The following is a 24809-nucleotide window of genomic DNA, read 5'->3' as shown; positions in this document are numbered from 1 at the left end:
ATTTTTAAAAGTTTTTATCCTTGCAGGGTACAACTGTGAAGTATATACAAGAGGTTGGATAGCACAGGACAGGTATGATGGGATTGTGCAGGTGTGGTGGGCAGGTGAGCACCTCAGCTAACCTCTCAAACCTTAAGCGATGCACCAAGACAGGGACAGGAGTCTGTGGTTGCTCCCAACTGCTGTTGGACTCCCAATAGCCCCCAGTCAGCATGGACAATAGTCAGGGATGAGCAATATCTGAGGGGTCACAGTTTGCTACTCCTGTCCTAGATAAGGGACCGGGTGGGGGAAGTGCATTGAAATAAAATATGCAATGAATCCCATCAAGCTTTGCAGAGATCTGTGCGGCTTGGTTCAAATAGGAAGCATAGCATTGGAGGCCAGTGAGTTGGCTGTGTGCTGCTGGCCCTTCTGAAACTAGTTGTGCCTCTTCTGGGGAAGAGAAGCACCCTGACCCCTAGAAGAGGCAGGATCGTGTTTGTATTTTGAAATGCATTTTTTTACTTGAAACGTACATTTTATTTTTTATTTTTTTTGAGGCAGTAACTCTTTGGCAAGGACAAAAGCCTCTGGATAACTAAATTCCCATCCTTGTGTTAGTCCAAGAAGTACAGATTGGGTCACTATGTATGGAAGTATGAAAAAAACGTAATTCTTCAAGCACTGAGGGAGCTGTAAATAGAGAAATTCATCTTCCTCTCTCCTAATACAGTGGGACCTCTACTTATGGACATAATCCATTCCGGAGGTCCGTCCTCTGGTCGAAACAGGAAGCTAGAAGAGGCGTCTTGTGTGCATGCACATTTGGCAGTAGTTTCTGCACATGTGCAGGCGGCGGCAGCCGCTTCTGCGCACGTGCAGATGGCAGAAGCTGCTTGCGCGAACCGCGGCAAACCCGGTGTTTACTTCTGGGTTTGCTGCAGACGCAACTTGGAACATCCACAAGACGAGGCGTATGTAAGTCGAGGTTCCACTGTACCATCTTTATTTGCCAGGACATACTTACCATTGTGTTGATTCATCTAACATAATGTCGTACAAGGACTGCTTGTGTTTTAAGATTATTTATTTCTTTATTATCTGATCCTGACTTGTAGCTGGCTTTGTTTACTTATTGGTACACCTGGTCCTGGAACCTTTGGACAGAGGCTGGGTTAACAATATTTTAATAAATGATGTGAAGATAGCCACTAAGTTTGAAGGGCTTTGAGAAAAAGTTACACTACAGAGGAGGTGGTGGAATCTGCAGTCCTCCATCTGTTGTAGGGCAGGCTACAGTGCTCATCACCCCATACCATTTGCCATACTGGCTGGGGCTGATGGGAGTTTGGGGTCCAGCAATATCTGAAGGGTACCAGGTTCCCCATCCCTGCTCTACAGACACGGCAGATAACAAGAGCCTCATTGGACAAGGGCAAAAACCATAATGGGAAAGGCTACCTATCACTGGATCTTGCAGCTGGGTGTTGCTGCACTTGGTGGCATGTAGGTAGCCACCTATCAACAAAAATGGCACAAGGAAGGGTTCCTTCATCGCCTGGAGTTTGGACTTGATTCATTTTGAGGTCTCTTGCAACTCTCTGATTCCATGACTCAAAAGTTGCAGTTTTTACATAGCCCCAAAACTGCGTAGCCAAATGCTGGGATCAGGAACAGACAAATTCATGTTCATTTGTTTATTTCAGCCAACCTGAGGGATCTCTCCAAAGTGGACATGGAGGAAGGCTCCCATGGTATTAATTATTATTTTTTTAAAAAAAAATAGCCAATGGAGGGGAAAAGTAAGACTTTAGAACCACCTTCAGGAAAGCCTGAACTGGGAGGAATTATTCCAATCCTTGCATAGTGCATCCCACTTTCAGTATATATCCATACTGTTTCCTCCTGAGCATTACACAAAGTCTGATTCTCCGGTGGGTGTCAGGACAGTGAGGTTTCCCCGGGCATCTTGGTCCAGTTCAATAGCTTCAAACAAAGATTTGAAGTTTCCAGCACCGAATCCCTAAAGCCACAGGAGAGAGAGAAATGTGTAAATAGTGCAAGCACCTTCTTCCCGATACCCCAACTGGAGCTCTCTTCCGTGGCAGGTGAGATCTCCACTCCGCCTCAGATGGAATGGGGGATACAGCAGAGAAGCCAAGGATCAGTCACAATGTGCCTCATATGAACACAGAAGCATGATGATGATGATGATGCATTCCCATCAGCTCAGATTTAATAGCCACACCAGCAACATTGTTGTTATTATTCCATCTGCCTTTTGAATAAGCGTTGTCAGGGTCAGACCTGCAGACAGCCCCTTGGAACTTGGAAGGCGCAGAGTTAAGTCCCTAGTTCAGAGTAGACTAATGCCAAATTCCAGAGCAGTAAACTCAGAAATCGGGAAGGCCAGAGGCAGGTACCTAGCCAAAGTGAGGCTGTTTTCAAGGGGCAGGAGGTGAGGTTAGTAGCAATGAACTGATCAGAAAGAGGAGACAATAATTATTCACAGAGTCAGCCAAGCCCCTACTGCAGACACAGGCAAACTCAGCCCTCCAGATGTTTTGGGACTACAACTCCCAGGACCCAGTGGTCAGGGATGATGGAAACTAGTCTCAAAACATCTGGAGGGCAAAGTTTGCCTATGCCTGCCCTACTGCTTGCTCAGATCATCTGGCCTGCAAGCCACATTACCCTCTGACAATTAGCTGCAGCATAGTAAAATCTGGCCAACAGCTCATTCTAGTGGTTGCAATACAGCAGCTGGATTATCCAAGTTGAGTACCTTTTGTGCTTTAAAAAGGTGGTCATTTCCCAACTTTTATCATGCAAGTTTTTTTTAAAAAAACAAAACCTGAGCAGGGTAGAGCAGAAAGCCACCAATCTGTGAGAGTTGATTTGTTTCCACTGAGCTTGGGGTGAGCCCCGGCTGCCCAACAAACCTGGTGATTGTGGCGCTGGATGACCTCAAGGAAGACAGTCGGTCTGTCCTGAACAGGCTTTGTGAAGATCTGAAGCAGGTATCCATTCTCGTCAAAGTCAACTAGGATTTTGAGTTCCTTTACAGCAGAAGCAAATGAAAGGGCAATGATAGAAGTTGCCCAGGGAATGGGTGAGATGTTGTATAACCAACAACAACAACAACAACAACAAATTTTATTATTTATACCCCACCCATCTGGCTGGGTTTGCCCAGCCACTCTGGGCAACTTACAGCACATAAAAAATAGTAAAACATTAGACATTAAAAAAGGGACGCAGGTGGCGCTGTGGGTTAAAGCCTCAGCGCCTAGGACTTGCCGATCGAAAGGTCGGCGGTTCGAATCCCTGCGGCGGGGTGCGCTCCCGCTGCTCGGTCCCAGCGCCTGCCAACCTAGCAGTTCGAAAGCACCTCCAGGTGCAAGTAGATAAATAGGGACCGCTTACCAGCGGGAAGGTAAACGGCGTTTCCGTGTGCGGCTCTGGCTCGCCAGAGCAGCAATGTCACGCTGGCCACGTGACCTGGAAGTGTCTCCGGACAGCGCTGGCCCCTGGCCTCTTAAGTGAGATGGGCGCACAACCCCAGAGTCTGTCAAGACTGGCCCATACGGGCAGGGGTACCTTTACCTTTACCTTTTAGACATTAAAAACTTCCCTAAACAGTGCTGCCTTCAGATGTTTTCTATAAGTCATATAGTTGTTTATTTCCTTGATTTCTGATGGGAGGGCATTCCACAGTGCAGGTGCGACTACCGAGAAGGCCCTCCGCCTGGTTCCCTGTAACTTGGCTTCTCACAGTGAGGGAACTGCCAGAAGGCCCTTGTGCTGGACCTCAGTGTCCGTAATGAACGATGGGGGGTGGAGATGCTCCTTCAGGTATACAGGGCCAAGGCTGTTTAGGGCTTTAAAGGTCAGCACCAACATTTTGAATTGTGCTCAGAAATGCACTGGGAGCCAATGTAAGTTTTTCAAGACCAGTGTTATATGGTCTTGGCAGCCACTCCCAGTCACCAGTCTAGCTGCCGCATTCTGGATTAGTTGCAGTTTCCGGGTCACCTTCAAAGGTAGCCCCACATAGAGTGCATTGGAGTAGTCCAAGTGGGAGATAACTAGAGCATGCACCACTCTGGCAAAACAGCCTGTGGGCAGGTAGGGTCTCAGCCTGCATACCAGATGGAGCTGGTAGAAGCTGCCCTGGACACAGAATTGACCTGCATCTCCATGGACAGCTGTGAGTCCAAAATGACTCCCAGGCTGCACACCTGGTCCTTCAGGGGCACAGTTACCCCATTCAGGACCAGGATGGGCAAGGATCAAGGAGATAGGTGGTTAGTTTCACTCATCCAAGCAGCCTGTCCACATCCTTGAAGGTAACAGATAGGAACTGATCCCATGCCACTTGACTGGACAGGACTCTAGCACTCTCCCACCCCGGCCCTGCCCCCATGGTGGAGTCTACCTCTTTGCAAAATCTTTGCAAAAAAAAACTTTGCAAAATCATTGCAGGAGATCTTGGGATCCTCACCAGGCCCTGATGGTGGAGGTTGTTCTGCTAGATTGTGAACCACTAGAAAGAGTCTCCTGCTGCTGTTTTCTGCAGATGCAATAGAGGCGGTGAAGAATGTCCTCTTTGCCGTCGCTATTGCCACCATGAAGTGATGCCCTCAAAGCTGGGATGGGGTTAACCTGTGGCCCTCCAGATGTTGCTGGACTCCACCTCACATCTCTCTCCGGTGTTGGGCCATGCTGGCTGGGGCTGGTGAGAGCTTGGAGTCCAAGGGCCTTGGGAGGGGGTCACAGGATAGCCAGTCCCACCTTAAAGGCTGGTGGTCTTAGAATAGAATCATAGAATCATAGAGTTGGAAGAGACCACAAGGGCCATCGAGTCCAACCCCCTGCCAAGCAGGAAACACATTACATTGGAACTGCCACAACCCCCTTCCCAATGTAAAACTCATCAAGTTGAGCAGCTGCTAAAGTAATTGCTTGCATTTGTATTGTATTTCTATCCAAGATCCTCCAAGGGGATTATCTGGTTCTTGACCTTTCTGTTTTGCTCCCACCAAAACTTGGAGCTAGTGGTTATTTCAAGGTCACCCACCAAGCTTCACAAATGAGTAGGGATTTGACTTCATGCCTTGCCAGTCGGTAAGAACATAAGAAAACCCTGTTTCATCAGGCCAGTGGGGCCATCTAGTTCAGCCTCCTGTTCAGCCCCCATAACTAGTAGCCACTGAATTTGTCCCATCCTCTTTTAAAGCCACCCAAGTTGATGGCCATCACTGCCTCCTGTGGCAGCAAGTTCCATAGTTTAACAATGCACTGTATGATGAAGTCCTAGTCTAGACCAACCTTCTGGCCACTAAGCCAAACTGCAAGATGTAGGGTAGCCCTGGTAGCCAACTCACCTCCAGTTTATCCATGTTCTCCTTCACCTTGATCTTGGCTGATTTCAATTTCTCCCTAAGTTTTTGGTAGTAGGTGGGGGGCACCACCAGGAATTCCGTGCCACGTTCTTTCAGGTTTGTGACCTGCAACCCAAAAATGTACACAGCAATGACAAAGGCCACATTCCCAAAGGTGGCCACTTATTCGTAGACTGATCAGGGAATACACTGTCTTACTGAAGCAATAATATCCGAGGTATTCAGAGCGATGTGTTGGACTCCAGGGCCCCCGTAATAGTCCACGTATTCCTGCAGAGCGGAAAAGCACACAGTAAGCACAGGAAGGCACCATGTGAGTGGTGAACCGCCAGCAACAACATCACAAAAACACCAGGCCAAGACCAGGACCTGGGAGACCAGAGTCCAAATTCCAACTCAGCCATGAAGCTCACTTTGCGACCTCAACCTAGCAAGACTGTTGTGGGGATTAAGTGAGAAGAGGGAAAACTATGTAGACCACCTTGAGCTTGAGGGGAGGAGAGAAAAATACGTCATTGTGGGTAGAAGTCTTTAACAGCCTTCATCTCCTGCCTTACCCTCTTGTAATCCTAGGCTGCAGTCCTTGACACACTTGGGAGTATGTTCCATGGAGCTCAGTGGGTCTTATTTCTGAGCAGAAGTGTGCTGGATTGCATTGTGATTAGCGCTTGTCTCATTGCATCCAAACACCGGAGGAATAGAAACAGGGTTTACCCAGAGTGGTGGGGTGGGAACATGTGCTCTTACTGCTGTTTTGATGAATCTCTACGTGGCCATCACTAATGACAGCTGCTCTAGTCAGATTCTTTTGTATTTTCATAGTACAGGAAATTTTTACCGTATTGTGGATTTTTAAAAAATCAAATCACACACACACACATCATCTTAAAATCACAGAGCAGTTTACAGCATAAAAATACAAGATGAGAACACAAAATACCTATTAAAACAAAATCAAACCAATAACCCCCTCCCATAAACACATTTAAAAGGCTATAGAAGAATAAGAGAAGAAGAGTTTGGATTTGATATCCTGCTTTACCACTACCCGAAGGAGTCTCAAAGCGGCTAACAATCTCCTTTCCCTTCCTCACCCACAACAAACACTCTGTGAGGTGAGTGGGGCTGAGAGACTTCAGAGAAGTGTGACTGGCCCAAGGTCACCCAGCAGCTGCAGGTGGAGGAGCGGGGAATCGAACCCGGTTCACCAGATTACGATTCCACTGCTCTTAACCACTACACCACGCTGGCTATAGAATGTCAATCAGCCAAAGACCCGATTATCGAGAAATGTTTCCACCTTGCACCAGGGGAGAAGCAGTCCACAAAGTCAACGCTCCTTGCTTAAAGGAAATCTACACCACTACACAGTCTCAACCTCCTTAGAGGAAGGATTCAATAGGCAAATGCATTGGGATGGGCGGGGCTTGTACTGAAGAGGCCAAATAACTCAGGCGGTCACCAGCATGGCACACCATGCGCCCATAGAGACCTTTCTGGGGGGGGGGGTGTCAAAGGGTCCCCCTCCCCCAGTTAAATGAGGCTTGAGGCATTCCATTTCAGCCAATAGAATATGCATATCTCTCTCTCTCTCTCTCTCTCTCTCTCTCTCTCTCTGTGTGTGTGTGTGTGTGTGTGTTGCACCCCAGACTTTCCCCAGCATGCCAAGTGCCCAGAGCCCCCAAAGCAGTTGGCACCCCCTAAAACAACTTTATGCTACAAGCCACTGGAGTTAGAAACTGACACCTTCTTCTCTAGGGGGTAGCTGCACCTGGTAGCACACAATTGGAATTGCAGGTGGCAATGCCTTCCCAAGCATCCTGAGGCTCTGAGATGGAACCATCTCCCCAGGTTGGCCACTGGAGGATGGTGAAAGGCTTCCTGTTTGGCCGGGGACTTCCCACAATCCTGGTGTGTCTCTGCCAGTTCCTCTGCCCTGGCTCGAGGCTCAACACTGGCCACTCAGCCCTGACACAAAGGACCCAGAGAGTCTGCTTTCACCTGGATCTGAGACTTCCTCTTCCCCATTGCAGGCTCATTGATGGGCATTTTAATGGTCTCTTCATAATTGGCCATCACAATGGACCGGAGGGCACTGTACTCTGTGTGCAGCTGCTTGTCGTCCACAGACCAGAAACGGTGAAAGAGGAGGTTTCTCTGGTACCTGCGGATGTGCAAGAAGCGCCACATGTCAGAATAAGTAGGCCAAGGGCTTTAGCCACAATTATATTCTTAGAGGACATCCTGGGTGGAGTCTAGATGCATTCACAAACATTCTTTTGAAGAATTAATGACTGAAGAATTAAAAAGTTGCAACAAGGAGATGCAGCAAGGCAGCGAGAGCTACCTGGGCAGCTTCCTGCTCTGATATCCATCTGTTTCTTTTGTGAAGAGCCCATAGCTCAGATGTAGAGCACCTGCCTTTGCATTCACCTTCAACCCCTGATATGTCCAGGCAGAGAGTCACTGCCAGTCAGGGTTGCACAGTACCAAGCCAGGTGGATGGGCCAGCGGTCTAACTCTGTCGAAAGCAGTTTCTATCTAATTCAATCCTTTATTCAGAACAGTGAGGACTAGAGACCTCCTTTGTTTTTAGAGGAGGCACCAGACACACTTTGCTTACAAAGACCCCAGGCTCAATCCCTAGTATCGTCAGATATGGCTGGGGAAGACTCCCATCTAATCCCCTGGACAGCCATGGCTGATCACTGCACAGAGGGAGACTGGCCAATGGTCTACAGAAGCTGCTGATCTTCCTTCCAGAGTCGCAGCTCTGGGTCTATGGAACCATGGCTGGAATGGAGGCTGCTTGCTTGGAAGCTCAAAGAAGGAAGGGAGAGGGGGTCTGCTCTGTGGGTGTTTATAATTGCATTTGTCTTGGAAATTCCATTTAAAAATCAGCTAATGGGAGGGGGAGCGGGTGTGTGTGTGTGGATCTCCAGGCAGCTAAGCGAGATCAGATCAAAAGTCCATCTACTCCACTCTTCTCCAAACCTCCAGATGTTTTGGACTGCAGCGCCCACCAAGCCCCAGGCAGCACAGCTGTCCAACATAATGGTCCCACCAGCAGTGAACCAGATTATTCTGGGAAATCCTCACGCAAGACCGGAAGCCAACAGCTGCTTATCTCCAGCAGCTGGCATTCAGAGGTATAGAGTAGATCACGGGTGTCAAACACAAGGCCCGCGGGCCTAATTCGGCCCGCCAGACCTCGTCATGTGGCCCGTGTAGCCGCTGCCGGCCGCCAGCCTTCACCTTTTATTCTCACTTTTTTTTTGACACAAGAAAGCCGCCTCTTCAGCACATGCGCGGCAGCCTACAAGCCAGAGAACGTCTGCCCTCTAGCGGCGCCGGCCGTTCTACACAGGAAACCTCCACTTTACATGTCCTTTACATAGTCCTACAGATACAACCGGCCCTTTGAGGGTGACCAAACTGCTGATGCGGCCCCCGATGAATTTGAGTTTGACACCCCTGGAGTAGATGGACCTGGAGATCAATGTTAGCCATCATAGCTATTGCCCTTTGATATCCCCGCTGATAAAGCCACAGTCGAGGCCCAGCTGCCCACATCCTCTGGGCCACATTCCCTTGAGCAGAGCCAAGGAGAGGGTCAGCCCCCCTTCCTTCCTCCCCACCCCCATATGCTGAGCTGGTGGGTATGCAAAGCCCCAGGAGAGGATGGTCTATGAGCAGTGCCTAAAATGAGGCTTTCTGTCACCTGGATCGAAGAAGATTCAGTTGGAGACCCCACCCCCTGGATGCATGTTTGCGTACGTACATATCATGTTGTAAAGGCCGCCCATAATAAATGTCCTAAAATCAGTTCCTCTGAATCAGGGATTTAGATTGATCAGGCCCACAACATGCGGGGTCCCCATGGCTGCTCTAAATGTCCTGTGTTGTCATCGAGGAAATTTCATGTTCTAGAAGGAAAGCAATTCTTCCCTTAAGTTGATTTCCAAAAGCAATCTTTACCATTCTGCCACAGAGTTCATCTCCTTGTCAGGCTGGTTCCCCACTATGTGGTCAATGAAGTTCAGTTTCACAGGTGGCCTGAGAAAGAAAAAGGCAGGTGAGATCAGGGGTTTTTACCTCCACAGTGTTTTTTTGTGGGATGAGTACTTCTCATGCAGACAAGTTGGCCTCAGATCCTCCCACCCCCATTAACTCTTTCCAGAGAAAAACATATGGGCAAGAGAAGCCTGTTGCCAAAGGCCCATTTGAAGTATCTCAGCAACCCATTTGCAAATTAAGCTCTTGTCCGCCTTTCAGGGGTTAATCTCCCTTTACACAAAGGGTTCCCCATAAGCCAGTGTGGTGTCCTGCTAGAGTGTCAGCACAGAATCTGGGAGTCCAGCCACTTGGTCATGAAGTTCCCTGGGTGGCCTTGGGCCAGTCATTCCCCTCAGCCTAGCCTACCGCACAGGGTGGTTGTGAGGATTAAATGAGCAGCAGAGAGAACAAGGGATGCCACCTTGAACTCCTTAGAGAGAGAAAAAGTGGGATGTGAATGCAATAAATAAACAAATAAAATCAGTCAGGAAATGTGGAGTGATGGGAACATACAGTCATATGTGGTGGGATTGCCCGTTAGTTAATGAATTTTGGAAACAGATTGGTATAGAAATATCGGGAACTGTGGGTAGGAAGGTGGGGATAGCTAAATTAATGGTTCTTATTAGTCTGAGTAGCACCAAGTTAAAAACAAAAGAGGAATGTAAATGGGTAAAATTGATGGTAACTGCAGCCAGACAGGTTATAGCGAGTAATTGGAAAAATGCAGAAGAGCTGGGGTGAACCAATGGAGGAAAAAACCTGAATAATATTATAATTTTATAATATCTATAGTAACTGTGAAGATACACAGCATGAAAGGGTTTAAGGTCAGTGAGAAAGAGGAGGATTAGTTTGAGATGCTATTGAATTATTTGGGTAGGTTTGAACAATTTGGGGCAATAAAAATGTAAATAAACCTTGTGGATGGAGGAGTGTTAACGTATATAAAATTGTACATATGGTTGATTTGAATATGTTATTATTGATTATGTATACCCAATGTATCAGCCGCCTGGGAGGGTCTCACTGTTTGTGTTTGGTTGTTTTTGTTGTTTGTTTTTTAAAAAGCAGACATCAAACTCTTTCTGATGAAAATCACCAAAGGTTCTTTGAGCATGATTTTTGTTTTGATTCAGGTGTATGTTTAAGCTTGTCTGAAGTGTGTACCTACAAGGATAACAACTTCCAGTGGGGTCACTGTGCTAATCTGTGTGCAGGGGGAGGGGGGCAGGGAAGAGAGAGAAAAGATTATCTAAAAGTGTAATGTGGGAAGGACACTCAGAAATGGCCAGGACTAGCTCCTTGCTGGTTGAACAATCCCAGTGGCAAATCTAAGTGTGTGGAATGGCACCCAGTCTAAAATGAGACCCAGATCTTTCATGCTAGAGTTTAACCAGAGCAGTAAGGGCTGGGTACTTACAGTTTTTTCAACAGAGGGTCCCTGAAGATGGGTGGCTCAAACCCAGGCAGGAAAAGCCCCTTGTAGCCCCTCTTCTCTATCAGGGTGTGTGTGGTGTCTCCATACTAGATGGAGGAGGAGAAAGAGGAAAGTGCAACGTTTTAATATCACTCTAGTGCAGTGTTTCCCAACCTTGTGCCTCCAGCTGTTTTTGAACTACAACTCCCATCATCCCTGACTAGCAAGACCAGTGGCAAGGGATGATGGGAATTGTAGTCCAAAAACAGCTGGAGGCACAAGGTTGGGAAACACTGCTCTAGTGAGCTTGTAGCCTTATGGGGCTTTGCCCTCGGGTGGGAGGGAAAAATATTGCGCCCGGGAAAGGGAAGAGGGAGTCAACAGACACTCACGGAATAGTTTCAGAGAAAAAGCTTTATTTCTACCATCCATGAACTGGTAGAAGGAGCAAGTGAGATAACTCACAAAAAGCATGCACGAGTTCACAGTCATGTGCACAAACATATATACCACTTCCAAGTCCCTCCCCCTTTCTCCTCCTTCTTCCAGAGTCTTGCCCATGAGTTCCTCTGAGCATGAACAGAAAGCTGTCTTGGGACTCTTGGACTCTTGGCGCCTTTCCCAGGAAAGGGGTGGTGGTGAGAGTGGTTCCCCATGTCCAAGAAGTTGCAACTAGAATGAGATAAGATTCGTTTCTCAGGCCTGAGTATTCTTGGCAATGACAGAGCCTATTCATTGGCCTTTAAAAGTAACGGTTTGCCCTTGCCACAGCATCTTGTGAGAATCCACACAAAAGCTGTTTTGGATTTTTAGAAGACAAAAGGAATTTTGGACAGTTTTGAGGCCTGGTTGGGGGGGGGGTGACTTCGGGCCTAGGTGGGGTCACCTGTCTTCACCTTCCTTCAAGCTGAGGGATCCCACTGGCTCCCCACCCCCAAAACTTGTTTTATTGGTTTTTGCCAAATCTCAGTAACAGTTGTTTTAAATGACTTTCTGTTGACCCCAAGTGCTCAGGAAAATCTGTCAAAATCTTTCTACAATTTCTACTTTTAGTTAGGTATTTTTATTTATTTACTTGATTTTGGGGGGGGGGGCAGCTGCTTCCTTGCTCCCCCCTTCCCCTCACTTCCCTCTACAGCACGGGTGTCAAACACAAGGCCCACGGGCCGAATCCGGCCCGCCAGACCTCGTCATGTGGCCCGTGTAGCCGCCGCCGGCCGCCAGTCTAGGGATTTGTTGTCTCGGCAGTTTCCCGCGAAGCCGCCGCTTTTATCTCGCGATATTTGGAAAGCGCACGGTTTCCCCCCCTCCCCCGCCCACTCCGCCGGAAGCGCCGCAAGGCATTCAAAACCCGGCGCGAGTCAGAAGCGGCGGCGCGATGCCCGTGGAGGAGAACGGCGGAGCCTCATCCGGGAGCGGCGCAGGTGGGGAGCCGCCAAGAGAGGCCCGGCAGCCTCCTCAGGGTCCGGGGGGGGGAGGGTGTTTATTGTGGGCTAAGGGGTCTCCTGAGCATGTGCAGAGCGCTCTCTGCCTCACCCATCCCCCCAGCAGAAAGCCCGCAAAGAAAAGCCCAGCAGCAGCAGCAGCCTTCTTTTTATCACTTATTGTGCAGGCGAGGCTGCCTCCCCCGATATAGATATAGATATGAGAGAGGGGGAAGTCAGAGAGGTGGGAAAAATATGGGGCTGGTGTCGGTGGGATTATAACCTCCCTCATGAGGATAAGTCGGAATTTAGCAAAGTAGGGTGCAGCTTTCCTCCCCCCCCTCCAAAAAACAAACAATCAGAAAAGTTTGTAGCACTGATCCTGAAGCCAAAGTACAATTTTAGCATGCTGCTATTATTTTCCACCTCATTTCCCTTTGTAGCTGGTGACCGGTATCCATTACTTGTTGTTTGTATTGTTGATGAATGCTATATTATAAAAAGACAACAACAGGGGGACAACAGAAGAATTCGGGAAATAGATGGTGGCAAAGGGGTTGGAGGTCTTTTAAGATAGAGCTTTCAGGAGCTAGAACCAACAAGTACCGTGTTGTTGTTGTTTTTTGTGTGTGTGTGTGTGTGTGTGTGTGTGTGTAACACATAACAAGAAGCAACAAGTACTGTGTTTTATATATGGGTTATTTTGTGCTAGTTCTTAAGGCAGGCATATCCAAAGTCTGCCTTGGGGCCAATTCGGCCCTCCGGCCAGTTTTATCAGGCCCCTGAGGCAGTTCATTCATTTATTGCTGTCAAATCCTTTCAAAAGGTCAATAAACCTTGGGGGGGACATCCCCCCAAAAGCTCTTCAATCCTAAAAAAAAGCTCAACTTTGGTCAGCCGTCATGCATGTTCACTTCCATCAAATCTGGCCCTCTTTGAAAAAGGTTTGGGCACCCCTGCTCTACAGCATGTGCAGAAACCACTTTCTTGACTGTTGACTCTTGGCCTTGTCTGCTCCTTCACCAGAGCCTGTCTTCACAATCAGGGGAAGAGTATTCGGAGACTCCGATTCCCCTCACAGGCCTACAATTCCCAGAAATCCATGGAAAGAGGGAGGGATTATTTAATTGTAGAGTTGAGAGTTGTAGTTCTGTGAGGGGAATAGGCACCTCCAGAACAGCTATTCAACACCCTTAAACTACACTTCCCAGGATGCTTTTGTAAATGGGGGGCGGGGCGGCGCCATGACTAATTAAAGTGCCATGATGCTGTTTTAAATGTATATGGTGTTATGTACTAAGCTTGGATCCTGGAACAATAGGCAAGTAGGATCCTAGAATGCAACAACTGATTGGCTTGCAGGAAAAGACCAATCAGGCTCCAGGAGGGTAGCAGAATCAGCCAATCAGATGGGATTCATTGTGTAAATAATATCTATAAAGGCCTGAGGTTTGGGGGGCAATTCAATCACTGTTTTACAAGCTGCAATAAATAAAGAGCATGGAGTCACTACAGGACTCCTGTACTGCAATGGCAAACAGGACCTCTTACTCTGTACATTAATCACTAAGTTTGGCTAAATGCATAGCTTCTTCTTGAGGCGGAAGAAGTCTAGTAATTTCTCTCAGTCTCCAGTTCAGAAACATGAGGCTAATATGATAGGCTTGTTTTAAGGGTTTCTGATAAAATAAAAACAAAGTGCCTCGAGAACATGCTATATAAATCCTATTTATTTATCACAGTCGTAGAGTTTAGTCCAACACCCTGCAATGTATCCCTGACAGATGACCATTTAACCTCTGCTTAAGAAACCTCCAAGGAAGGAGAGTTCCGCTGTCTTAACAATAACTGCCTATTAGTATTATTATTTCCTGAGTCTGTCCAAATGCAGTTTATAGGTGAAAGCCCTCACTTTCTTACCGTCTGAACGACTGCAAATTTCACCTTCCCGTGTTTATCTTCCTCTATCCAGGGTTCTTTAACAATCAGAGCTCCACGCTCTCTAGCTTTCTGAGTGGGAAAAATAAAAATAGCACTTACTAGATGAAGCAAGGCGAAAGGCTAGCAAGCCTCTCAAGTCACACAGAGACCCTCCTCAGCAGAGATTTACCTGCACGATGAAATCACAGTCCTCCACTTCAAAGGCAACATCTTTGACTCCGTCCCCATGCTTCACTAAGTGTGCTCCCATTTCTGCATAATGAGAGAGAGAGAAAGAGGAAACACCAAGACAATTTAATGGAGGAGAAGTTTGTCAACTGCTATTGGCCAAAAAAGATGAAACCTCCATAGCCAGAGGTGGTGTACCTCAGAACATTGTGAATTAACTGCTAGTGAATTAACTGCATTTAAGAGCAAATGAGCCTCCATCTCTCCCCTGAGACAAGGAGAAGCCTGCATTTGAAGTCCTGCCAAGGGGCTGCATATAACCCTGGTAAAACCTCCAGCTGAGGAACTGGCAGAGGTGGTGACCCTGAATCCAGCCGTCAAGGACCATCAGAGAACGCAGAAAGAAAAAAGGAGGGAGAGGCCCACATCCACCATGCCAGGCTGCTTGAGGGCAGGGCTGTCTTTAGCAGATGTGGCGCCGGGTGCAAATATCCGCCCAGCACCCCCAAATTACCACAGATGGGGGGGGCTGAAGCTGCGCACTGCCAGCCATCAGGGGACGCAACTCTCCCCCATGCCGCTGCAGGAGAGCAATCCTTGCGGAGGCTTGGGAGGCAAGCTGCACGCCCACCAGCCATATGGTTGGCGGGGCGCAGCTGGCGGGCATGCAGGGAAAGGGGAGGCCACCGGCAGAGCCGCGCAGCTCCCCCACTCGCTGGGGCGCCCCTGAGAAGCTGGCGCCCTGGCACGACGCACCACTAAGCCCTATGGGGAAGACGGCTCTGCTTGAGGGCTTCCCAGAGTCATCTGGTTGGTCATGAAGAGAAACTGGGGGCTGGACAGGGTATCCCTTTGGCTGGATCAGTCCTTATGATATTAAAGCACCACTCACTGGAGCTCACTCTAGGGAGCCGTGGGTGCTTCAGCACCCACAACAATATATCTGGGGGACTGAGCCACTCCAAAGTCAATGGGCGAAGTCGAAGCCCTTCGTTGCGGGCACCCACAATCTTTGGTGCGAGAGGGCACCTATGGCACCGCTGATGGGTTGTGAAGAACATGGAAACATGAGAAGGGCCTAGTCACTGGATCAGGCCCATAACTCCTCTAGTCCAGCATCCTGTTCTCACAACGGCCAACCAAGATGCCTACAAGGAGCCTGAAAGCAGGACATGAGCACAGCAGACGATTCCCTGTTTGGGATTCCCAACAAAGGTGTGCTGCCTTCAACAGTGGAGGGAGAACAAAGCCACTGTGGCTAAGAAGCACAACGCAGGCCCCTTCCATGGCTCCATGGAGCAAAAGGAGCCAACACTACAGGCTGAACAGAGCCACCAAGTTGTGCCCAACGCTGCCGGGAGGGAAGGCATCGCACATGCGTGACATCACACATACACCCCCCAGACATGCCAACTTGGCCTGCCATCTCCTGCCCCCCACCCTACTTTTTTATGCAGCCTCTCGTTTTGGTGTCTTCCGGGAAGGGGCCCGGGTGATTCGCAAAAGGACACGCCAGGGTGAAGATGCTTTGCCTTGCCACACCCCTGGCAGAGACCATCAGAGAGCTTTCAGTGCGCAGGGTCACTGAATTTTGAGGGGGCCCAACTCACCCCTTGAAAATTTGGGTGGAGCCCTCAGCCACCCAGCTCCCCTAGATGGCACACCTGGACTGGAAACAACGAGATGATCTATGTAACACCAGACCATAAGATGCACCTGGTTTTTGGAGGAGGAAAACAAGAAAAAAATATTCTGAATCTCAGAAGCCAGAACAGCAAGAGGGATTGCTGCGCAGCGAAAGCAGCAATCCCTCTTCCTGTTCTGGCTTCTGGGATAGCTGCACAGCCTGCACTCGCTCCATAAGACGCACACACATTTCCCTTTACTTTTTAGGAGGGAAAAAGTGAGTCTTATAGAGCAAAAAATACGGTAACTTGAAGCACAGTAAAGTAAACCAGTGAATTGCATTGAAAGAGACCCTGGGAGGGCATTGAGCCCCCCCCCCCCAATGCTCAGAGCAGAATCTGCAATGCAAGACACAAACCAGCAGCAGCCCCTTACAAACGGCTGCCCAGCCTCGGCTTAAATAGTGCTGCGGAGGGGAGTCTGCCAGCGTCCCCTGTGGCAGACAGGGCAGGAGCAGTTGCTTTTAGGAACTTTCTCTGCATATCTGGCCACAGTCTGCCCCTCCCTGCCATTCCTGGTCCTTGGTTCAAGTCCTGCCCTCTGGAGAAACAGAGAAAAGGTCTGTTCCACCTTTTATGCAACAACCCTTCTGATATTTGAAGACCACTTTCACGTCTCCCCTTAAACTTCTCTCCTCCAGGCTAAAGCACAGCCAGCAATTTAATGCATTCCTTATTGAGAGTACAGAACCCTCCCCATCCAGTTCGCCCTACTCCTGACCTGCGTGGAGCCAACACCTGTCTCAAAATGTGGCCCCCAGAGCTGGACACAGAACTCCCAGGGTTTCAAAAGGAACTTGTTTGGTAAGAAAAGTTACAATAGGACCAACTCTTGAATTACCTTGATTTCCAGGGTTGAGAGCCGAGGAGAAGATAAATATGATCTGTTGGTAATCAGAATAATAATCAGAATAACTACAAGCATTCGTTTTCTTTATGACAAGGTTAAGTGATGAGTCAAAGGCTGAAATGCTGACATTGGCATTCATTTAAAATGTTGATATCCAAGATCATTGAGACAACCAACAGGAAGCTAAAAACAGGAGTATTCCATAACATCTGGAGGGCACAAGGTTGGCAAAAGGCTGGCTTAGAGAGATGGTCTCTCTTTGCTAGACCCAAGACAGTCGTGGGTCCCCCTCCCCATTCACATTACTGGTACACTCCAGCCCAACTCTCCAAGGGTTAAGAGAGTCCAAGGGTTCCAGGTTCAATTTCCTTGGAGTGAGGGTCTTTAGGATATATGGTTTATAGATAGTTTATCTACACGCATCAAGGGACACGGGTGGTGCTGTGGGTTAAACCACAGAGCCTAGGGCTTGCCGATCAGAAGGTCGGCGCTCCTGCCAACCTAGTAGTTCGAGAGCACGTCAAAGTACAAATAGATAAATAGGTACTGCTCTGGCAGGAAGGTAAACAGCATTTCCGTGCGCTGCTCTGGTTCGCCAGAAGCGGCTTAGTCCTGCTGGCCACATGACCTGGAAGTTGTACGCCGGCTCCCTTGGCCAATAAAGTGAGATGAGCGCCGCAACCCCCAGAGTCGTCCGCGATTAGACCTAACAGTCAGGGGTCCTTTTACCTTTTATCTACGCACATATATAACCTGAGCATAGGATGAAGGGGCTCACAGCATGAACACCCCAGGAGATCTTGCTTATTCTTTGAGTCACAGCTTGGATTTAGCGCAGAGCAAGCATGTCTCTGTCTCCAGCTTTTCAGCCTGTCCTCTGCCCAGCAATGTCTATTGTTCCCTTCCCCTAGCAGCTGGGGGGGGGAAGAGGGAGACCCACTCATTTGCCCAGAGGGCAATATCACTTGGTTGTAGCCCTTGCATCTCAGCTTATCCCTTTGGCATGTGGAATATGGTGCTAGTTGTCAGCTACAACTGTTGCCTAGACAAAGGGACTGGTTTTGCAAGCTTGCTGTTATACCTTCTACCTACCTTCCTACCTCCGCAGGAAATTTTCTTTTTTTAAAAAAGGTCAACAATTTGTTTGTCTCTGGATTTTCATTTCTTGCAATATGGCAACCCTAGACCCCCCCCCCCAAGCCTACATCAATGCAATGGGCTTCGTGGGGTGGTGAATGCTTCCCTCCGTGAGGGAGCCTTCCCAGACCCACTGAAAGAGGCGGTTATTAAACCGCTTCTTAAAAAACCATCTTTAGATGCGGCCACGATGGCCAATTATTGCCCAGTTTCAAATCTTCCATTCTTGGGCAAGGTGATTGAGCGAGTGGTTGCTGAAAAACTCCAGGCACGCCTGGAAGAAGCGGACCATTTGGGTCCCTTCCAGTCGGGATTCAGGCCTCATCATGGGACTGAAACTGCCTTGGTCGCACTGGTTGATGATCTCCGGCGGGCTAGGGACAAAGGTGAGAGCTGTTTCCTAGTTCTGCTGGATCTCTCAGCGGCGTTGGATACCATCCACCATAACATCCTTCTGGACCGTCTTGAGGGGCTGGGAGCTGGGGGCACTGTCATATAGTGGTTCCGCTCTTTCCTCCTGGGCCGTGTTCAGAAAGTGGTGGTGGGGGGGATGAGTGTTCAGACCCCTGGGCTCTCATTTGTGGGGTGCCTCAGGGTTCTGTCCTCTCCCCCATGCTTTTCAACATTTACATGCAGCCACTGGGAGAGATTATCAGGAGGTTTGGGCTGGGTGTTCATCAGTATGCGGATGATACCCAGCTCTACCTCTCTGTTAAATCAGAACCAGTGAAGGCGGTGAAGGTCCTGTGTGAGTGTCTGGAGGCGGTTGGAGGATGGATGGCGGCTAACAGATTGAGGTTGAATCCTGACAAGACAGAAGTACTGTTTTGGGGGGACAGGAGGCAGGCAGGTGTGGAGGATTCCCTGGTCCTGAATGGGGTAACTGTGCCCCTGAAGGACCAGGTGCGCAGCCTGGGAGTCATTTTGGACTCACAGCTGTCCATGGAGGCACAGGTCAAATCTGTATCCAGGGCAGCTGTTTACCAGCTCCATCTGGTACGTAGGCTGAGACCCTATCTGCCTACAGACTGTCTCGCCAGAGTGGTGCATGCTCTGGTTATCTCCCGCTTGGACTACTGCAATGCGCTCTACGTGGGGCTACCTTTGAAGGTGACCCGGAAACTACAACTAATCCAGAACGCGGCAGCTAGACTGGTGACTGGGAGCGGCCGCCGAGACCATATAACACTGGTCTTGAAAGACCTACATTGGCTCCCAGTACGTTTCCGAGCACAATTCAAAGTGTTGGTGCTGACCTTTAAAGCCCTAAACGGCCTCGGTCCAGTATGTCTGAAGGAGCGTCTCCTCCCCCATTGTTCTGCCCGGACACTGAGGTCCAGCTCCGTGGGCCTTCTGGCGGTTCCCTTACTGCGAGAGGCCAAGTTACAGGGAACCAGGCAGAGGGCCTTCTTGGTAGTGGCGCCCACCCTGTGGAACTCCCTCCCATCAGATGTCAAAGCAATAAACAACTACCTGACATTCAGAAGACACCTGAAGGCAGCCCTGTTCAGGGAAGTTTTTAATATGTGACATTTTAGTGTATTTTTCATCTTTGTTGGAAGCCCCCCAGAATGGCTGGGGAAACCCAGCCACATGGACAGGGTACAAATAAATTATTATTATTATTATTATTATTATTATTATTATTATTATTATTATTATTTCTCTCCTCCTTACCTTGTCCTGTTTGACCACATGGGACACCACCTCTCTGCTTCCCGTCTCCAGACCTTTGTAGGCCAGTTCCTCAAACCCCATTTTGTTGCAATAAAATGAAGCAGCCTTTAAAACACACGGGCGAAAAAAAGCAAAATGGCTTTTTAAAAAAGCATGTTATCAGTAAGTCACCAGACACATATTAAGACTATGGGCCATAACCAACTAAATTGTTGCAATGGTAGCTCCCTCCCCTCACCCCCACACATCTTATGCCATTCTCAAATCCACTCTGCAGGGAGGGGAAACCCCCATATCAGGTGGGGGGCACAGGGGGGAGATGGTTCGGTTGCACAAGGAGAAACCCTTGCGCTGTGCAATGAACTGCTCAGTGCCACACTGAGTACAGCGTTACCTGTTTATCCTACTGGTGTGATGTTTTAAATCTTGGCATGACACTTGGCAAGAACCAGTGTGACATAATGGTCAGAATATTGGGTTTGGACTAAGGTTCAAATCCCCACTCTGCCCCTCAGCCTTGCCTAGGAGGCTAAAAGCCCTTAGGGAGCTGCCTCACCCCTTTCCCCTTTTTGCGCCACATCATACCAGACTGAGAACAGATCTTTTGGTATAGCTTAAATAGACCACTCTGGGGGCATCTTCCATTGAATTACAGCTTGCAAATGACATCATTAAGAAACAAAATGGAGGAGGGGGACATCACTTGCAGGAGGAAAGGTGAGGTTGATGGGCCTCATCAACCTGGGAAGGTAGCCCATCTAGGAGAAGCAAAACTCTGATCCTAAACTTCTGCTGCCTGCTGCCTGCATATCTTTGCAAGAAGAAAAGGCTCAGGGGTAACCCTTCCACAAATGTGGAGTGGAGTCCCTAAGGCGGTTGGGTGACACCTTGTATGACTCTTTCTGGCAATTCCTGCTGCCAAGCCGGTGTCAAACATATTGCTTCCCTTTCCTTTGGACCACATCAGTGAGGTTAATGTTGTCTGGGCAGCCCAGGAACTCCAGATACACTGCCCAGGCTTATGCCTCAGAGAAGCCACTTTGGTGCTGCTAGCACAGCAGTTTGACTTCATCCCAGGAGCTGCACTCCATTGTCTCTCGAGACAGATGGATGCCAACAGCCACATGGAGGGGTGAGGAATGGCTGCAGCAGCCCTGTGGTCCTTGTAGAAAGATATGCGGCAGCAGCAAACAAACCAGGGAGGTGTGGAAGCACAGGGGGCTACAGTGCACAATTCAGAATGGGGAAATGTGGGCATTCAGCTAGGGTGTGGGTGAGCCCTCTGTGCACGGTGTGTGTTTGGCTCAGTACCTCCCTAACCCCGCCAACCAAGCAAAGAATCTGCCTCCCCTCTCCCCTCTCTCGGTTGCATCAGGCTAGTCCAAAGACCATTCCAGCTCCACATTCCTGGGAGTGCAATGCCCCATCCCCCATAGCCAGCAAGGCACAAGCCATTAATTGAATGCAGCTTACCCAGGAAATCTGCCCCACTCCCACCCCGCCTTTCAGATGGGTCTCCACCCCGTCTCCAGCATCCAATAGGGCAACAGCCTGAAGCACATCCCCTCTACAGCCCTCCGTATTGCAAACAAATGCAGGGAGAGATTTGCAGCTGGATCTGGCCTAAGGGGGCCCATGCAGTCCAGCACACTGTTCTCGCAGAGGCCAAGCAGATGCCCAGTGAGGTGCCTGGGAAGGGGACAAGGGGGCAACAGCAGCAAAGCCGACAACATTAAGAGGAAGCACTCTGTCAAGTTTGGCATCCCCCTCTTTCTCATTTTCCCAGACTTTTCCGCTTGCCATATCTCACATGTGAGATACGGTTTTATAATCCTCATGGAAACCTGCCACATTTCATGAGGCCCTTCTCCTTTTTGCAAGCAATTAGACCCCATACAATGCACGTTCATGCATGGTTTTCACTAAACACCTGCATTCTTATAACACATTCCCCAAATGTACACATTTTGTATACACCACAAAATTCAGAGAAGTGAACATTTCAAAGTTTTGCCGCATTGCAGTAAGCATCTTGTCTGGGGCACTGCGAATCAGTAAGTCTGCTCTGAAATCCGAGCCAAACTGGTTTCTTCTCTCATCCTTTCTCGAGAGTCAACCCCCCCCCGCCCCCGCACCCTGGCAGACCTTCCTGGTTTTATCAGCATACTCACCTGCTTTGCATTACCAACCCAAAACGTCAAGGAATGGAAGTGAAGGAACCGGCCTCTTTCGGGCTGAATGGGAGAAAAGATAGCTGGTTATTATGTGACACACTCAGAGGCAGAGCAGCCCAGTATCCCCAACACAGGCAGGCAGTAGCGTAGCATAGGGTGCCAGCACCCGGGCCGTGCAGAGGTGGGGGTGGGAGAGAGTGAAATGGACGGAGTACGCATGCGGATTCAGCTGCCTAATAGCACCCACATCCCCCAGGAGATTGCAGCTGTAGAGAGAAGAAAAGAAGAATTGTTCCGTTGTCCATAGAGGTAACTTCCTGATTTGCAAAGAGAAGCCATTTTCAACAGAGCCCAGATGTTCAAATTTTGCACCCTTAAGCAGCAGAAGAAGAGTTTGGATTTGATATCCCGCTTTATCACTACCCGAAGGAGTCTCAAAGCGGCAAACATTCTCCTTTCCCTTCCTCTCCCACAACAAACACTCTATGAGGTGAGTAGGGCTGAGAGACTTCAGAGAAGTGTGACTGGCCCAAGGTCACCCAGCAGCTGCATGTGGAGGAGCGGAGATGCGAACCTGGTTCCCCAGATTACGAGACTACCGCTCTTAACCACTACACCACACTGGCAACCCCCCTGTGCCCCCCACATGCTGTGCCACTGCAGGCAGGATCATTCAAACCCCCCTCAACAGAGCCAGGTGAGGCAGGATCGGAACTAGGATGGCAGAGGCAAAGATCCTTTAATGTTTTTGCTGGGACACAAACTAACACAGCTACCCTCTGTGGGGGACAATGAGGTTTATTTTGGAAGCAGGTCCTATTGGGTTCAATGGAACTCCCTTCTAGTAGCTTAGGATCATAGCCTTGGGCAAATGGACCAGGCACACACAGTAATTAGCGAATGTACCACTTTTCTTAATCGATTGAGAACATAAGGCACCAACTAGCCAAAATTAACCACCCTCTCATTTTAATGAGGCTGAAAATTGCTTAATGTTGGCTGAACTGTGCCCTCATTGTTTTGTTTTATTTTTTAGCTGAGATGGGGGAGCTTTTGTTTCTTAAATACACCACTTTTGTCAGCTATCGCAATATTATGAAATATCAAAAAATATTAGACAAGAAATTGGTGCATATTTAGTACATGAACACCCAAAAAGGGTGAACATGTTGTTTGTAAACCCCTGTATCATACATGCACCCATGACAGGCAGCTGGGATTGACCTGGAATGAGAGTACACTTGGTGGCTAACCAGGTTTCCCTTAAGTAATGTGTGAGTCTATGAGACTCACACACTTCTGCTTTAAGAATTACAATCATTCAGTTAAAATACAAAACGATTGCATCTTGTAGAATGTAAGAATGTGACTGTTGTACGATGCTTTTAGGTTTATCGGGTATTTGCCAAATGCACAGCCCAGTTCTTCTGCGCAACAGGAGAATATTCATTTCAAAAAGGCTTTTGCCGTGGTCCTTCTCGCCAGCTTATGCCCTAAGACATTAATCCAAAATGCCATTGACACCATAGACCATATTTGGGGTGGGGTGGGTGCATGGATATTAGACTGCATTGTGATCTTACCTTCAGCCCTTTATCCAAGTAAGACGTCTAGTGGTTAAAGATCAAAGCAGAATAAAACAGAGACATTAATTTTGCAAAAAGTTACTCCAGAAGTTTTAAAAAACCCACCTCCAAACTAAGGCTCTATGCAAGTCATGAGAGTTTTAAAAATACATCAGACACCACCACCAATACTAGAGGGATGAAACCAAAATAAAAATATAAACCCATGTCTAACTGTCTGCACAAATTAGGTGTTCACAGCATATTCACTCACTCCAAGAAATTGCTTGGTTTTCATGCACTGATTTAGATGTTTGCAGGACAGCCCAAACGTGAACAACTAGGAAGTGTTTGCAAATTTCACAGGGTCAAAAACACCTCTTGTTACCCTTAAGAGTGACAGCAACAATATATATATATAATATGATTAAGAGCTGTGAAGCCTCACCATTTTTTCTTCTCTGTGGCAGCAAAGCGATGTCACCAAGAGAGAAAGAAAGACAGGCAGGGAGAGAGAGAGAGATGGGGAGAGGAGCAGTATCCGAAGCTTTTAATAAAGCAAACATGGGAGGGCGAGCTCCTCCCTCACTCCTCCTACTCCAGATGGAAATTTTAAACACTTTAACCCCAGATATATGCTGTCTTTCTCGCAAGCATTATCTGTGACACAAGAGAAAAGGCAGGGGACCAAGTGACTCCAAAGTCAGTGTGTGGGTCAAAATGCAACGTTTTCACGCAGCTGCAGTTTGGGGCTGGACTATGGGCAATGCTGTCTTTAGCATATGCGCCGCCGGGGTGCAAAGATCCGCCCAGCGCCCCAAATTTAGTTTAGCCCCCAAATTAACTTTTATTATGCTTATGTCAAACACCACACTTTATCTCTTGTTTACGAAAGGAAAAAGAAACAAACATTTTTATTTGCTTATTTATTTACAATACACTTATACTAAAGTATACAGCAAGGGACGCAGGTGGCACTGTGGGTTACAGCCTCAGCGCCTAGGACTTGCCGATCGAAAGGTCGGCGGTTCGAATCCCTGCGGCGGGGTGCGCTCCCGCTGCTCGGTCCCAGCGCCTGCCAACCTAGCAGTTCGAAAGCACCTCCGGGTGCAAGTAGATAAATAGGGACCGCTTACCAGCGGGAAGGTAAACGGCGTTTCCGTGTGCGGCTCTGGCTCGCCAGAGCAGCGATGTCACGCTGGCCACGTGACCCGGAAGTGTCTCCGGACAGCGCTGGCCCCTGGCCTCTTAAGTGAGATGGGCGCACAACCCCAGAGTCTGTCAAGACTGGCCCGTACGGGCAGGGGTACCTTTACCTTTACCTT

General features: G+C 48.6%; 1 protein-coding gene and 1 long non-coding RNA gene across 3 annotated transcripts in view; one reads left to right on the top strand and one right to left on the bottom strand.

Annotated features, from left to right (window-relative positions):
• Positions 1 to 24809, top strand: part of LOC307205073 — a 448154-nt gene that overhangs the window by 419311 nt on the left and 4034 nt on the right. The gene's annotated exons all lie outside the window — the stretch shown is intronic.
• On the bottom strand, positions 1665 to 23957 carry HPD (4-hydroxyphenylpyruvate dioxygenase). Its single transcript, XM_079956977.1, has 13 exons — positions 23933 to 23957; positions 21917 to 21979; positions 19746 to 19850; positions 16923 to 16965; positions 14398 to 14480; positions 14208 to 14297; positions 10867 to 10970; positions 9366 to 9443; positions 7389 to 7551; positions 5586 to 5657; positions 5370 to 5492; positions 2925 to 3041; positions 1665 to 2005 (listed from the first exon to the last, which is right to left on the bottom strand). The coding sequence occupies exons 1-13, from the start codon at positions 23933 to 23935 to the stop codon at positions 1895 to 1897; spliced, it is 1155 nt and encodes a 384-aa protein (XP_079813103.1). The 5' UTR covers positions 23936 to 23957; the 3' UTR covers positions 1665 to 1894.

Source organism: Podarcis cretensis (assembly GCF_951804945.1).
Source record: "Podarcis cretensis genome assembly, chromosome: 16".
Taxonomy (NCBI): Eukaryota; Metazoa; Chordata; class Lepidosauria; order Squamata; family Lacertidae; genus Podarcis; species Podarcis cretensis.
The sequence above is the reverse complement of the archived record's forward strand: the minus strand, read 5'-3'. Positions and strand labels throughout refer to the sequence as shown.

Excerpts from the sequence above, each read along its gene's own strand:
- HPD (XM_079956977.1), bottom strand. Across the intron at positions 10,971-14,207 it reads AATTTGCAGTCGTTCAGACG|TATGGAGACACCACACACAC; the intron begins GTAAGAAAGTGA and ends TCCTCCATCTAG. Across the intron at positions 5,658-7,388 it reads AGAGGAAGTCTCAGATCCAG|GAATACGTGGACTATTACGG; the intron begins GTGAAAGCAGAC and ends TCCGCTCTGCAG.